The 13,195-nt window shown below is 45.3% G+C and overlaps 1 protein-coding gene across 1 annotated transcript; it reads left to right on the top strand.

Annotated features, from left to right (window-relative positions):
* Positions 1–1,170: 1,170 nt before the first annotated feature.
* Positions 1,171–12,783, top strand: LOC110496983 (immunoglobulin-like domain-containing receptor 1). The gene is made up of 7 exons (XM_036982129.1): positions 1,171–1,466; positions 6,085–6,255; positions 7,032–7,181; positions 7,546–7,665; positions 10,368–10,514; positions 10,838–10,960; positions 11,100–12,783. Exons 1-7 carry the CDS (start codon positions 1,400–1,402, stop codon positions 11,963–11,965), a joined length of 1,644 nt encoding a protein of 547 aa, XP_036838024.1. The 5' UTR covers positions 1,171–1,399; the 3' UTR covers positions 11,966–12,783.
* Positions 12,784–13,195: the final 412 nt, after the last annotated feature.

Raw genomic sequence — 13,195 nt, 5'->3', positions numbered from 1 at the left:
CTTAGTTTACAGGTGTTAGGCTGCTACACTGTTTGCTTAGTTTACAGGTGTTAGGCTGCTACACTGGTTGCTTAGTTTACAGGTGTTAGGCTGCTACAATGTTTGCTTAGTTTACAGGTGTTAGGCTGCTACACTGTCTATCATCAAACAGCTAGAATGGGATTATTTCCATCAAATGAATGAACAAGTATTATGATGTGGACTGAATGGATTCCCACCCTCGTCTACAACCATCCCAAAGTCAGCAACGTTTGCATCAGCACAGGGTCTCGGCTACTGGTAACATCCAGGGGTTTCATACTAGGCCTCCAGTCCCCTGGATCACTTCACCTGTTGTAGGCTACAGGGTCTAGGCTACTGGGAACATCCAGGGGTTTCATACTAGGCCTCCTGTCCCCTGGATCACTTCACCTGTTGTAGGCTACAGGGTCTAGGCTACTGGGAACATCCAGGGGTTTAATACTAGGCCTCCTGTCCCCTGGATCACTTCACCCGTTGTAGGCTACAGTGTCTCGGCTACTGGGAACATCCAGGGGTTTCATACTAGGCCTCCTGTCCCCTGGATCACTTCACCCGTTGTAGGCTACAGGGTCTAGGCTACTGGGAACATCCAGGGGTTTCATACTAGGCCTCCAGTCCCCTGGATCACTTCACCCGTTGTAGGCTACAGGGTCTAGGCTACTGGGAACATCCAGGGGTTTCATACTAGGCCTCCAGTCTCCTGGATCACTTCCCCTGTTGTAGGCTACAGGGTCTAGGCTACTGGGAACATCCAGGGGTTTCATACTAGGCCTCCAGTCTCCTGGATCACTTCCCCTGTTGTAGGCTACAGTGTCTAGGCTACTGGGAACATCCAGGGGTTTCATACTAGGCCTCCAGTCCCCTGGATCACTTCACCTGTTGTAGGCTACAGGGTCTTTGCCTTTTAAATTATATTCATTCTAACATTAAAAATGAACCTTTTGAATGAATGTATTCCAAACGAAGTAAAAACATCTCACTGTAGGCTAATTATTGCCTAACAATGTCATGTGTAAAAAAAAAGACCCTAAATCACATTTAAAAAAGGCTGAATATTAATGTATGTATTAAAGTAATTATTTAAATATCGAATGAATTAACATATTACAGATTTACCGTCGCTTTCATTCTGTATTCTCATAGCGGCTTCCTGCCATTCTGCGGTAGGAAGCACCTGTCTACGTCACATACAGCACCTGTTTCGGGGTGGGGTCTGTCTGTCTCCGCAGCCAGCAAAGCAAATTCCCGAAAGGTGTCGGACAAGGAAGACAAAACACAAGACAGACAGAACAATGGGGAGTCTGTTTAGGAGGATAATTTAGGTCTTTCCTTTTTTTTAATAGATAATAAATTGGGCGAGATAATATTTATTAGTTTAATGGATCAATCATCAACGATGAGGAGGTTGATACTGGCCGCGTTCGTCCTCTCTTCCCTACCGACAGGTGAGTTTTTGTTGATGAAAATGAGCAATTTATATTTGAATCGTTAAATGTTGTCAATTCGTCCTGTTCTTGCATTAGAGCTTCGTTTCATTAAGTCGCGTCAAAAGTTTATGCTATTCTAATGTATCCATCCACAACCCAAAAAGTTCCAATGACTAGCCAGTTAGGCAGGAGCCGGGGTATCGGTCACATGATGGACAGATACCGATGAGTTCTCACGATGACTCGCACTGTCGTCCTGTCAAGTTACAGATACTGATCCTTATCTAGATTTAGACCTACTCATAATGAAATACTGTAGATTGAAAATGGAATTCACCTTTTTTTTAGAGCAAAACTCCTGTTGGTTTGGCTCCAGCTGGGGGGAGAATGGGTGTTAGTTATCCTGACATTGCACCTCAATAATAGTAATTATGTAGGGTATTTAAGGACATAGACCCCGACAGTTACAGAGTAACCTGACTAGCCTAAATGGCAACCTGGTCTCAGAGCATTTCGTATTATTCTGTACGTAAATCCGGGACACTCCATTTAGTGTGATATGTTATGTTTGGTATGGTTACAGAAGACAAACTGTTACTTAAGGCAAAAACGAAAGTAGGGTGGATGGGTGGGTGTATAATGCAAACGTCTAGCTCTAGCAACCCAAAGGTTACGAGTTCATCACAGACAACTTCAGCATTTTAGCTAATTAGGAACTTTTCAACTACTTGCTACTTTGCATCTACTTAGCATGTTAGCTAACCCTTCCCCTAACACTAGCCTTAATCCTTTAACCTAACTCCTAAACTCAACCTTAACCCCTAGCCTAGCTAACGTTAGCAAGCTGTCTAACGTTAACCACCTAGCTAGAATGTAACATATCATACTGTTTGCAAATTCGTAACATATTGTACTTTTTGCAAATTCGTAACACGTAATATGAATTGTAAGTTTTAACATATCATAGGTAATGTGTGATGGACATCCACAAATTAATGCATACCATATGAAACGTATTATATGATAATAAATGGAGTGTCTCGGATTTACATACAGAATAATACGGAATGCTCTACAACCAGGTTGTAAAGGGTGGTCTATTGCCGATATCCCTCAACGCCAGTTCCACTGTGTTTTGTCAGGGCTCTCCAAAACTGTCCCTGGGGAGAAACCGTCCCGTCGGTTTTCACTCTAACCTTAATCTAGCACACCTGATTCTAATAATTAGCTGGTTGATAAACTGAACCAGGTTAGTTATACTTGGACTTAGAGTGAAAACCTACAGGAGGGTAGCTCTCCAGGAACAGGGTTGGAGAACGCTGTCGTACGGTAAGAGTTGAATACACCTGGCCTATACTGTAGAGGTATTTTTGCAATGGAAGTTGAGTCTATTTGAATAGCATCAAACTGTTTCCTGTGGCAGGCTGTCTCTTGCTTTGTCACTAGTTTTTCTGGTTGAACCACCTTCAGTAGGGCTCTGTCACACACACGTACACATACTCTACCCCATTCTTTTATTCTCTCTATCTCATTCAATATGCTTTAACCCAATGATTCCCACCGGAACGCCAGCGCATTTTGGTACCAACGATTCCTCTGTGATTTAACGGGGGCTGAGCTAGAGCGGTGTTTGTGAGACCAGGGCAGTCCGAATGGATTGAGCTACAAACTATTTAAAGCGATCTCTGAAAAGCTGAGACTCTCAGGAACACGCACGTGTGACATGTTTAGGTCTATGACCTCACAAGCTACAGAAGAGTCGCTAGAAGATACGGTTCTTCTACATAGATCATAGGAAATCCCAGGACAGTCTCTAATACTGTAAGGGGTTCTTCTACATAGATCATAGGAAATCCCAGGACATAGTCTATAATACTGTAAGGGGTTCTTCTACATAGATCATAGGAAATCCCAGGTCATAGTGTCTATAATACTGTAAGGGATTATTCTACATAGATCATAGGAAATCCCAGGACATAGTGTCTATAATACTGTAAGGGGTTCTTCTACATAGATCATAGGAAATCCCAGGACATCGTGTCTATAATATTGTAAGGGGTTCTTCTACATAGATCATAGGAAATCCCAGGACATAGTGTCTATAATACTGTAAGGGGTTCTTCTACATAGATCATAGGAAATCCCAGGACATCGTGTCTATAATATTGTAATAAGCTGACATAGTTGCTGTCACAAACTCCACACAGTTGTCACTGACTAGTTGGACATTTCCCAGTGAGCAAACCATTTCTGTACTTGTTTTTGCTTTGGTGGACCTTATGTTTTGTATTGGCATTTGTCAATAAAACTCATGAATACAACTGTTTATGTGAAATAGTTGTTGTGTTCTACTTGTAGCCCTGGTTGTCCTGAAAATACAATGTTAAAACACTTCATGGTGAGAATAAATATAAGGGCTGGCCGTGCAGAAAGTCAGATCAATGAGAAGCTGATTTTTGCTGTGGCCTCGGGACTGATGGGGTTAACGCACATCCGAGCAAAAGAACAAGGACATTAGAATGTCTAGTTGTAGAAACCGACGCCTCACAAAGCAGCTTCATTAAATAGTACCCACAAAACACCAGTCTCAACGTCAACAGTGAAGAGGCGACTCTGGGATGCTGGCCTTCTAGGCAGAGTTCCTCTGTCCAGTCTCAACATCAACAGTGAAGAGGCGACTCCGGGATGCTGGTCTTCTAGGCAGAGTTCCTCTGTCCAGTCTCAACTTCAACAGTGAAGAGGCGACTCCGGGATGCTGGCCTTCTAGGCAGAGTTCCTCTGTCCAGTCTCAACTTCAACAGTGAAGAGGTGACTCCGGGATGCTGGTCTTCTAGGCAGAGTTCCTCTGTCCAGTCTCAACTTCAACAGTGAAGAGGCGACTCCGGGATGCTGGCCTTCTAGGCAGAGTTCCTCTGTCCAGTGTCTGTGTTCTTTTGCCCATCTTAATCTTTTATTTTTATTGGCCAGTTTGAGATATGGCTTTTTCTTTGCAACTCTGTCTAGAAGGCCAGCATCTCGGAGTTGCCTCTTCACTGTTGACGTTGAGACTGGTGTTTTGCGGGTACTATTTAATGAAGCTGCCAGTTGAAGACTTGTGAGGCGTCTGTTACTTAAACTAGACACTCTAATGTACTTGCCCTCTTGCTCAGTTGTTCACTGGGGCCTCTCACTCTGGTTAGGGCCAGTTTGCGCTGTTCTGTGAAGGGAGTAGTACACAGCGTTGTACGAGATCTTCAGTTGCTTGGCAATTTCTTGCATGGAATAGCTTTCATTTCTCAGAACAAGAATAGACTGAAGAGTTTTAGAAGAAAGTACTTGGTTTCTGGACATTTTGAGCCTGTAATCGAACCCACGAATGCTGATGCTCCAGATATTCAACTAGTCTAAAGAAGGCCAGTTTTATTGCTTCTTTAATCATAACAGTTTCCAGCTGTGCTAACATAATGGCAAAAGGGTTTTCTAATGATCAATTAGCCTTTTAAAATGCTAAACTTGGATTAGCTAACACAACGTGCTGTTGGAACACAGGAGGGATGGTTGTTGATAATGGGCCTCTGTATGTCTATGTACAGTTGAAGTCGGAAGTTTACATACACCTTAGCCAAATACATTTAAACACAGTTTTTCACCATTCCTGACCATTTAATCCTAGTAAAAATTCCCTGTCTCAGGTCAGTTAGGATCACCACTTTATTTTAAGAATGTGAAATGTCAGAATAATAGTAGAGAGAATGATTTATTTCAGCTTTTATTTCTTTCATCACATTCCCAGTGGGTCAGAAGTTTACATACACTCAATTAGTATTTGGTAGCATTGCCTTTTCGCACCAAAGTGCGTTCATCTCTAGGAGACAGAATGCGTCTCCTTCCTGAGCGGTATGACGGCTGCGTGGTCCCATGGTGTTTATACTTGCAAACTATTGTTTGTACAGATGAACGTGGTACCTTCAGGTGTTTGGAAATTGCTCCCAAGGATGAGCCAGACTTGTGGAGGTCTACATTTTTTTTTATGAGGTCTTGGCTGATTTTCCCATGATGTCAAGCATAGAGGCACTGAGTTTGAAGTTAGGCCTTGAAATACATCCACAGGTACACCTCCAATTGACTCAAATTATGTCAATTAGCCTATCAGAAGCTTTTAAAGCCATTACATTTTCTGGAATTTTCCAAGCTATTTAAATGCACAGTCAACTCGGTGTATGTAAACTTCAGACCACATTCACTTATAATTCACTGTAATAATCTGTCTGTAACAATTGTTGGAAAAATTACTTGTGTAATGCACAAAGTAGATGTTCTGACCGACTTGCCAAAACTATAGTTTGTGAACAAGAAATTTGTGGAATGGTTGAAAAACAAGTTTTAATGACTCCAACCTAAGTGTATGTAAACTTCAACTGTAGATATTCCATGAAAAATCTGCCGTTTCCAGCTACAATAGTCATTTACAACATCAACAATGTCTACACTGATTTAATTTAATGTTATTTTAATGGACAAAAATCGACTTTTCTTTCAAAAACTGTACATTCCCCCTTTCTCACACACACACACACACACACACACACACACGCATACACGCATACACACATACATACATACATACACACTGACATGATGTATTCTCTCCTATCAGAGGTGCAGGGCGTCCAGGTGAATGTTCCTCAGACAGAGAGGAGTACAGCTCTGTTTGCCTCCGTCATTCTGAAGTGTGATTACTCCACCTCCGCTAACCAGCAGGATGTCCAGGTCACCTGGCGATACAAGTCCTTCTGCAAGGACCCCATCCTGGAGTATTACTCCCAAGGTTAGTTATGGACCCTGTCCTAGTCCCCGGGTTAGTTATGGACCCTTTCCTAGTCTCCAGGTTAGTTATGGACCCTGTCCTAGTCCCCGGGTTAGTTATGGACCCTGTCCTAGTCCCCAGGTTAGTTATGGACCCTGTCCTAGTCCCCAGGTTAGTTATGGACCCTGTACTAGTCCCAAGGTTAGTTTTGGACCCTGTACTAATCCCCGGGTTAGTTATGGACCCTGTACTAGTCCCCGGGTTAGTTATGGACCCTGTACTGTCTCCAGGTTAGTTATGGACCCTGTCCTAGTCTCCAGGTTAGTTATGGACCCTGTCCTAGTCCCCAGGTTAGTTATGGACCCTTTCCTAGTCTCCAGGTTAGTTATGGACCCTGTCCTAGTCCCCGGGTTAGTTATGGACCCTGTCCTAGTCCCCAGGTTAGTTATGGACCCTGTCCTAGTCCCCAGGTTAGTTATGGACCCTGTACTAGTCCCCAGGTTAGTTATGGACCCTGTACTAGTCCCCAGGTTAGTTATGGTGGAAGTGAAGGGAACTGGCCTGGAGCTGGGTTTGGGAGTTGGGCTACATGTTAACTAGTTGGGCTACAGTTTGTCGGTGTATATAGGCAAATTCTAAGGTTGTTAGTGGTTGGGTAGATGAGTTTGCTTTAGTGTTTTCTTCAGGTTTGTAGTGAGGCCCAAACTTCCTGTCTCACTCTAGAACCTGAAATATGAATTCAATTACTGGTAATGTACAGTAACTCACTTCTGAATGAAACATATCTCCCTCTATAGCGTACCAGAATGCTCTGCAGCTGGGTCAGGACCCGGCCAATGACTGCCCAGACCGCCAGCGCACGGTGAGGATCATCGTCCAGAAGAGAGGCTCCAACGAGGCCATACTGGGCACAGAGTACCGGGAACGCAAGATCTCCGTCCAGAACAGTGAGTCTAGACAGCCTTGTGTTGCAACATTCCAGTAACTTCCCCTAAATCCCCCAGTTTGATAGAAATCCTGGTGGGAGAATTCCAAATTCCCTGCTTAAATCCCTCCTGATACCGGAAGTCATCCAACCTGGGCATTTCTGGAAAACCTGGGATTTTTAGGAACGTTACTGGAATTCTGTAACTTTAATCCAGTCACAATGTCACACCTGCGTTAACTAATCCAAATAGTGGTGGAATACAACAACAATGTGAAATGACTGGAGGTTCCCAGAAGAATGGATTGAGAAACAACGTGTGAATGTGTGCTGTTTGTTGCTAAGCTGACATGTTTTGACGTTGTTGGGCCTGTCTTCCCCCACAGAGGCTGACCTGGTGATCAATGAGATCATGTGGTGGGACAACGGAGTTTACTACTGTTCTGTGGAAGCCACGGGAGACACCAGCGGCGGCTTGGATGGCGTGATCCAACTCATGGTCTACAGTAGGTTGACCACGACCACAGCTATGACCACAACCTGGGCCGTGTTCATAAAGCGTCTCTGAGTCAGAGTGCTGATCTAGGATCAGGTCCTTCCTGTCCATGTCATCTGATTCGTTAAGATGTCTTTCCTGTCCATGTCATCTGATTCGTTAAGATGTCTTTCCTGTCCATGTCATCTGATTCGTTAAGAGGTCCTTCCTGTCCATGTCTTCTGATTCGTTAAGAGGTCCTTCCTGTCCATGTCATCTGATTCGTTAAGAGGTCCTTCCTGTCCATGTCATCTGATTCGTTAAGATGTCTTTCCTGTCCATGTCATCTGATTCGTTAAGATGTCTTTCCTGTCTATGTCATCTGATTCGTTAACTTCTTACGGCTGAAATCCCGTTAACGGGATCGATTTGACAACAGCCAGTGAAAGTGCAGGGCGCCAAATTCAAACAACAGAAATCTCATAATACTTGAATGTTTGAGGAATTTTAAATATCTTCTTATGGCTGTTGGCAGTATTGAGTAGCTTGGATGAATAAGGTGCCCAGAGGTGCCCAGAGTAAACTGCCTGCTACTCAGGCCCAGTTGCTAATATATGCATATTATTAGTATATTTGGATATAATATAAAACACTCTGAAGTTTCTAAAACTGTTTGAATGATGTGTGAGTATAACAGAACTCATATGGCAGGCAAAAACCTGCGAAAAAATCCAACCAGGAAGTGGGAAATCTGAGGTTTGTAGATTTTCAAGTATATGCCTATCCAAGATAGTGTAAATTTGGTCCGATTGCACTTCCTAAGTCTTGGGGATGAGGTAGTTGGGTGTGCTATTTACAGATGGGCTGTGTACAGGTACAGTGATCGATCGGTAAGCTGCTCTGACAGCTGATGCTTAAAGTTAGAGAGTGAGATATAAGTCTCCAGCTTCAGTGATTTTTGAAATTCATTCCAGTCATTGGCAGCAGAAAACTGGAAGGAAAGGAGGCCAAAGTAGATGTTGGCTTTGGGGATGACCAGTGAAATATACCTGCTGGAGCGTGTGCTACGGGTGGGCGTTGCTATGGTGACCAGTGAGCTGAGATAAGGCGGGGCTTTACCTAGCAAAGACTTATAGATGACCTGGAGCCAGTGGGTTAGGCAACGAATATGTAGCGAGGGCCAGCCAACGAGGGCATTCAGGTTTCAGTGGTGGGTAGTATATGAGGCTTTGTTGACAAAACGGATGGCACTGTGATAGACTGCACCTAGTTTGCTGAGTAGAGTTGGAGGCTAATTTGTAAATGGCATCGCCGAAGTCAAGGATCGGTAGGATAGTCAGTTTTACGAGGGTATGTTTGGCAGCATGAGTGAAGGATGCTTTGTTGCGAAATAGGAAGCCGATTCTAGATTTAATTTTGGATTGGAGATGCTTAATGTGAGTCTGGAAGGAGAGTTTACAGTCTAACCAGACACCTAGGTATTTGTAGTTGTCCACATATTCTAAGTCAGAACCATCCAGAGTAGTGATGCTAGACGGGGGTGCAGGCAGCAATCAGTTGAAGAGCATGCATTTAGTTTTACTAGCATTTAAAAGCAGTTGGAGGCCACGGAAGGAGTGTTGTATGGCATTGAAGCTTGTTTGGAGGTTTGTTAACACAGTGTCCAAAGAAAGGGTAGATGTATACCGAATGGTGTCATCTGCGTAGAGGTGGATCAGAGAATCACCAGCAGCAAGAGCGACATCATTGATGTTTACAGAGAAAAGACTATGCCCGAGAATTTAACCCTGAGGCACCCCAGAGGTCCGGACAGCAGGTCCTCCGATTTGACACACTGAACTCTATCCGAGAAGTAGTTGGTGAACCAGGCGAGGCAATCATTTGAGAAACCAAGGCTTATTGAGTCTGCCGATAAGAATGCGATGATTGACAGTTGAAAGCCTTGGCCAGGTCGATGGATACGGCTGTACAGTATTGTCTTTTGTCGATTGTGGTTATGATATCGTTTAGCACCTCAAGCGTGGCTGAGGTGCACCCGTGACCAGCTCGGAAACCAGATGGCATAGTGGAGAAGGTACGGTGGGATTCAAAATAGTCGGTGATCTGTTTGTTAACTTGGCTTTCGGAGATTTGAGAAAGGCAGGGCAGGATGAAGCTAGGTCTATAACAGTTTGGGTCTAGAGTGTCTCCCCCTTTGAAGAGGGGGATGACCGTGGCAGCTTTCCAATCTTTGGGGATCTCAGACGATACAAAAGAGAGGTTGAACAGGCTAGTAATAAGGGTTGCAACAATTTTGGCGGATCATTTTAGAAAGAGAGGGTCCAGATTGTCTAGTCCTGCTGATTTGTAGGGGTCCAGATTTTTCAGCTCTTTCAGAACATCAGCTGTCTGGATTTGGGTGAAGGAGAAGTGGGGAGGGGGGCTTGGGAAAGTTTCTGCGGGGGGTACAGAGCTGTTGGCTGGGGTAGGGTTTGCCAGGTGGAAAGCATGGCCAGCTGTAGAAAAATGCTTATTGAAATGATCGATTATCACAGATTTATGTTTTCATGTCATCTTATTCATTAGGAGAAGCCATAGCTTATATCAGCACTAGTCCTACTGTGAAGCACTTTGTAAATACGGACCCTGGTGGGAATGGACTCTAAATGAAGTGACATGGGTATAAGTGCATGTCTGTTTCCTGACCTAGTAAGTATCATCTGATGTAATGATTTCCTGTGTTGTTGTCTCCAGACTGGCTGACGGTGCTGTTCATAGTGATTGGAGCTCTGCTCCTCATCCTGCTCTTCTGTATCTGCTGCTGCCAGTGTTGTCCTCAGAGGTGCTGCTGCTATGTCCGCTGCCCCTGCTGCCCACAGACCTGCTGCTGTCCTGAGAAAGGTAGGGAAGGGCCTCTGTCTGTCCCTGCTGTCCCTGCTGCCCACAGACCTGCTGCTGTCCTGAGAAAGGTAGGGAAGGGCCTCTCTGTCTGTCCCTGCTGCCCACAGACCTGCTGTCCTGAGAAAGGTAGGGAAGGGCCTCTCTCTGTCCCTGCTGCCCACAGACCTGCTGCTGTCCTGAGAAAGATAGGGAAGGGCCTCTGTCTGTCCCTGCTGCCCACAGACCTGCTGTCCTGAGAAAGATAGGGAAGGGCCTCTCTTCTCTCTTTCTCACACACTTAGGCTCCATCTCACCTCTTCCTCTGTGTCTCTCTCTCTCTCCAGCGGTGATGCAGCACAGGATGATGAAGGATGCCCAGAGGGCCATGGGTCCATGGATGGGAGGTCAGCCCATCTACAGCCCCATGAGCCACGGATCCTCACAGATGAACCCTCTGCTGTATGCAGGTTAGTACCCCACACACACACACACACACACACACACACACACACACACACACACAGCAGAGCTATGCTTCTGATCTTCTAAATGTGTTTTAAACAAATCCATATTTGTCACTTATCATGGTTTTCTCTGTCCCATCAGGCTCCCAATCAGGGAAGAGCATCGCCATGGCCCCCATGCCCCTACCCCCTCCCCCATCTGGCTACAACATGCCCCCCAGTGTCCACGCTGCCAGCATCTACGGCAACCAACATCCCGGCAACAAGCAGATGCTGGACTACCTGGAGAGCCAGGTGAGGGGCATGGATGGGACCAGCCCCATGATGCAGCCCCAACCCCACCACCAGCAGCTCCAGATGATACCCCCTCCCCTTCAGCACATGATGCCCCAGCACGTCCCCTTCTCAGCGGGTCCTCCCAGCATGCTCTCTGGCCTGGACGACGGGGCCGTGGAGTACCGGGGGATCATCCAGATGCCTCCCATCGTAGAGCAGCCTGGACGAGGAGGTCGGAGAGGGGGCCAGCCGCCGCTTGCTCCTAAAACACGTCCACCCAGCTCCAGAGGAAGCAGCCGCAGCGAGAGTCGCTTCACCAGTCACCGTGACGACCGCAGCGAAGCCAGCGGGAGCCGTTACCCGTCGCCGTCAAGGAGCCGTGGCATGCCAAGGAGCTACAGTGAAGACTTTCTAGACGGGGAGAGCCGGGGGGCGCGGGGTCGACTGGGTTCACGTGACGACCTCAGCGACAGGGTCCCTCGATCCCGCTCCAGAGACGACCTGTTCGAGGAGCAGCGTCGCGCCCCGCCTCCCAGCAACTACTCCCGCTCCCGCAGAGGGTCGTTCAGTTCAGATGAGGATGAAAACAGCAGGAGAGGAGAGGGCAGAGGTCACCGGAGAGGAGGAGGAGGAGAGATGTATTCAGACATTCCGCCCAGCTATTCTGAATACGAGCCGGGACAGAAACCACCAAGGAGGAATGAGCGTTACTCTGTTAAAACTCTGCTTTAGTTAGTACACTGAATACACACTCCTAAACACAAACCACACACACACACAAACCACACACACACACACACTCACACAACCCCTTCAAAAACATTTACCATCTGACAATGGCATTTGATCCATGCCTTCAATTACACATAATCATATAATCACGCAGATATGAAAGAATCACTCACAAAGACACACTGGTGCACACTACTTGGTTTCGTCACTTCTTCCATTCAGGGAGCCTTTAATTAATCTGTCCCGCTACAGGGCAAGAGTTCTGGCAGGGGCACTGTGGTCATCTGATCTGGGCTCTCACTGGCTACCTCTCCTCTCCTTCTGCTGAATGGCATTACAACAGCCCCCTCTGCTGGTTGAACGCTCTCAGTGCAGATAAGTGCCCAATCTTAACAATCTGTTGTGCAAACAAAAGCTGTGTGTACAGTACAGTAGTCAGCCAGTGAGTCAGCCCTCAACAGTAGATGAGCAGTTTGAAAGGCTCAGCAATGGGAAATCAGAGACTGTAGAAAGAGCTGAGGTTGGGCAATTTTGCAGAGCTAAACAACTGTCTCAGGTCACACTGTCATGTCCTCCTCCACCCTCTATCTCCTCATATTGTGCTATTCTAATTAGAGGTTGACCGATTATGGTTTTTCAACACCGATACCGATTATTGGAGGACCAAAAAAAGACGATACCGATTAATCGGCCAACTTTTATTATTTTTTTTTTTATTATTTAAAATTTTTAAAAGTTATTTATTTGTAATAATGACAATTACAACAATACTGAATGAACACTTTAACTTAATATAATACATCAATAAAAATCAATTTAGCCTCAAATAAATAATGAAACATGTTCAATTTGGTTTAAATAATGCAAAAACAAAGTGTTGGAGAAGAAAGTAAAAGTGCAATATGTGCCATGTGAAAAAGCTAACGTTTAAGTTCCTTGCTCAGAACATGAGAACATATGAAAGCTGGTGGTTTCTTTTAACATGAGACTTCAATATTCCAAGGTAAGAGGTTTTAGGTTGTAGTTAATACAGTATTTATAGGACTATTTCTCTATACCATTTGTATTTCATATACCTTTGACTATTGGATGTTCTTATAGGCACTATATATTGCCAGTGTAACAGTATAGCTTCCGTCCCTCTCCTCGTCCCTACCTGGGCTCGAACCAGGAACACATTGACAACAGCCACACTCGAAGCAGCGTTACCCATCGCTCCACAAAAGCCGC

This window comes from Oncorhynchus mykiss, chromosome 7 (genome assembly GCF_013265735.2).
Source record: "Oncorhynchus mykiss isolate Arlee chromosome 7, USDA_OmykA_1.1, whole genome shotgun sequence".
NCBI classification, from domain to species: domain Eukaryota; kingdom Metazoa; phylum Chordata; class Actinopteri; order Salmoniformes; family Salmonidae; genus Oncorhynchus; species Oncorhynchus mykiss.
This window is presented reverse-complemented; position numbering and strand designations above follow the sequence as displayed.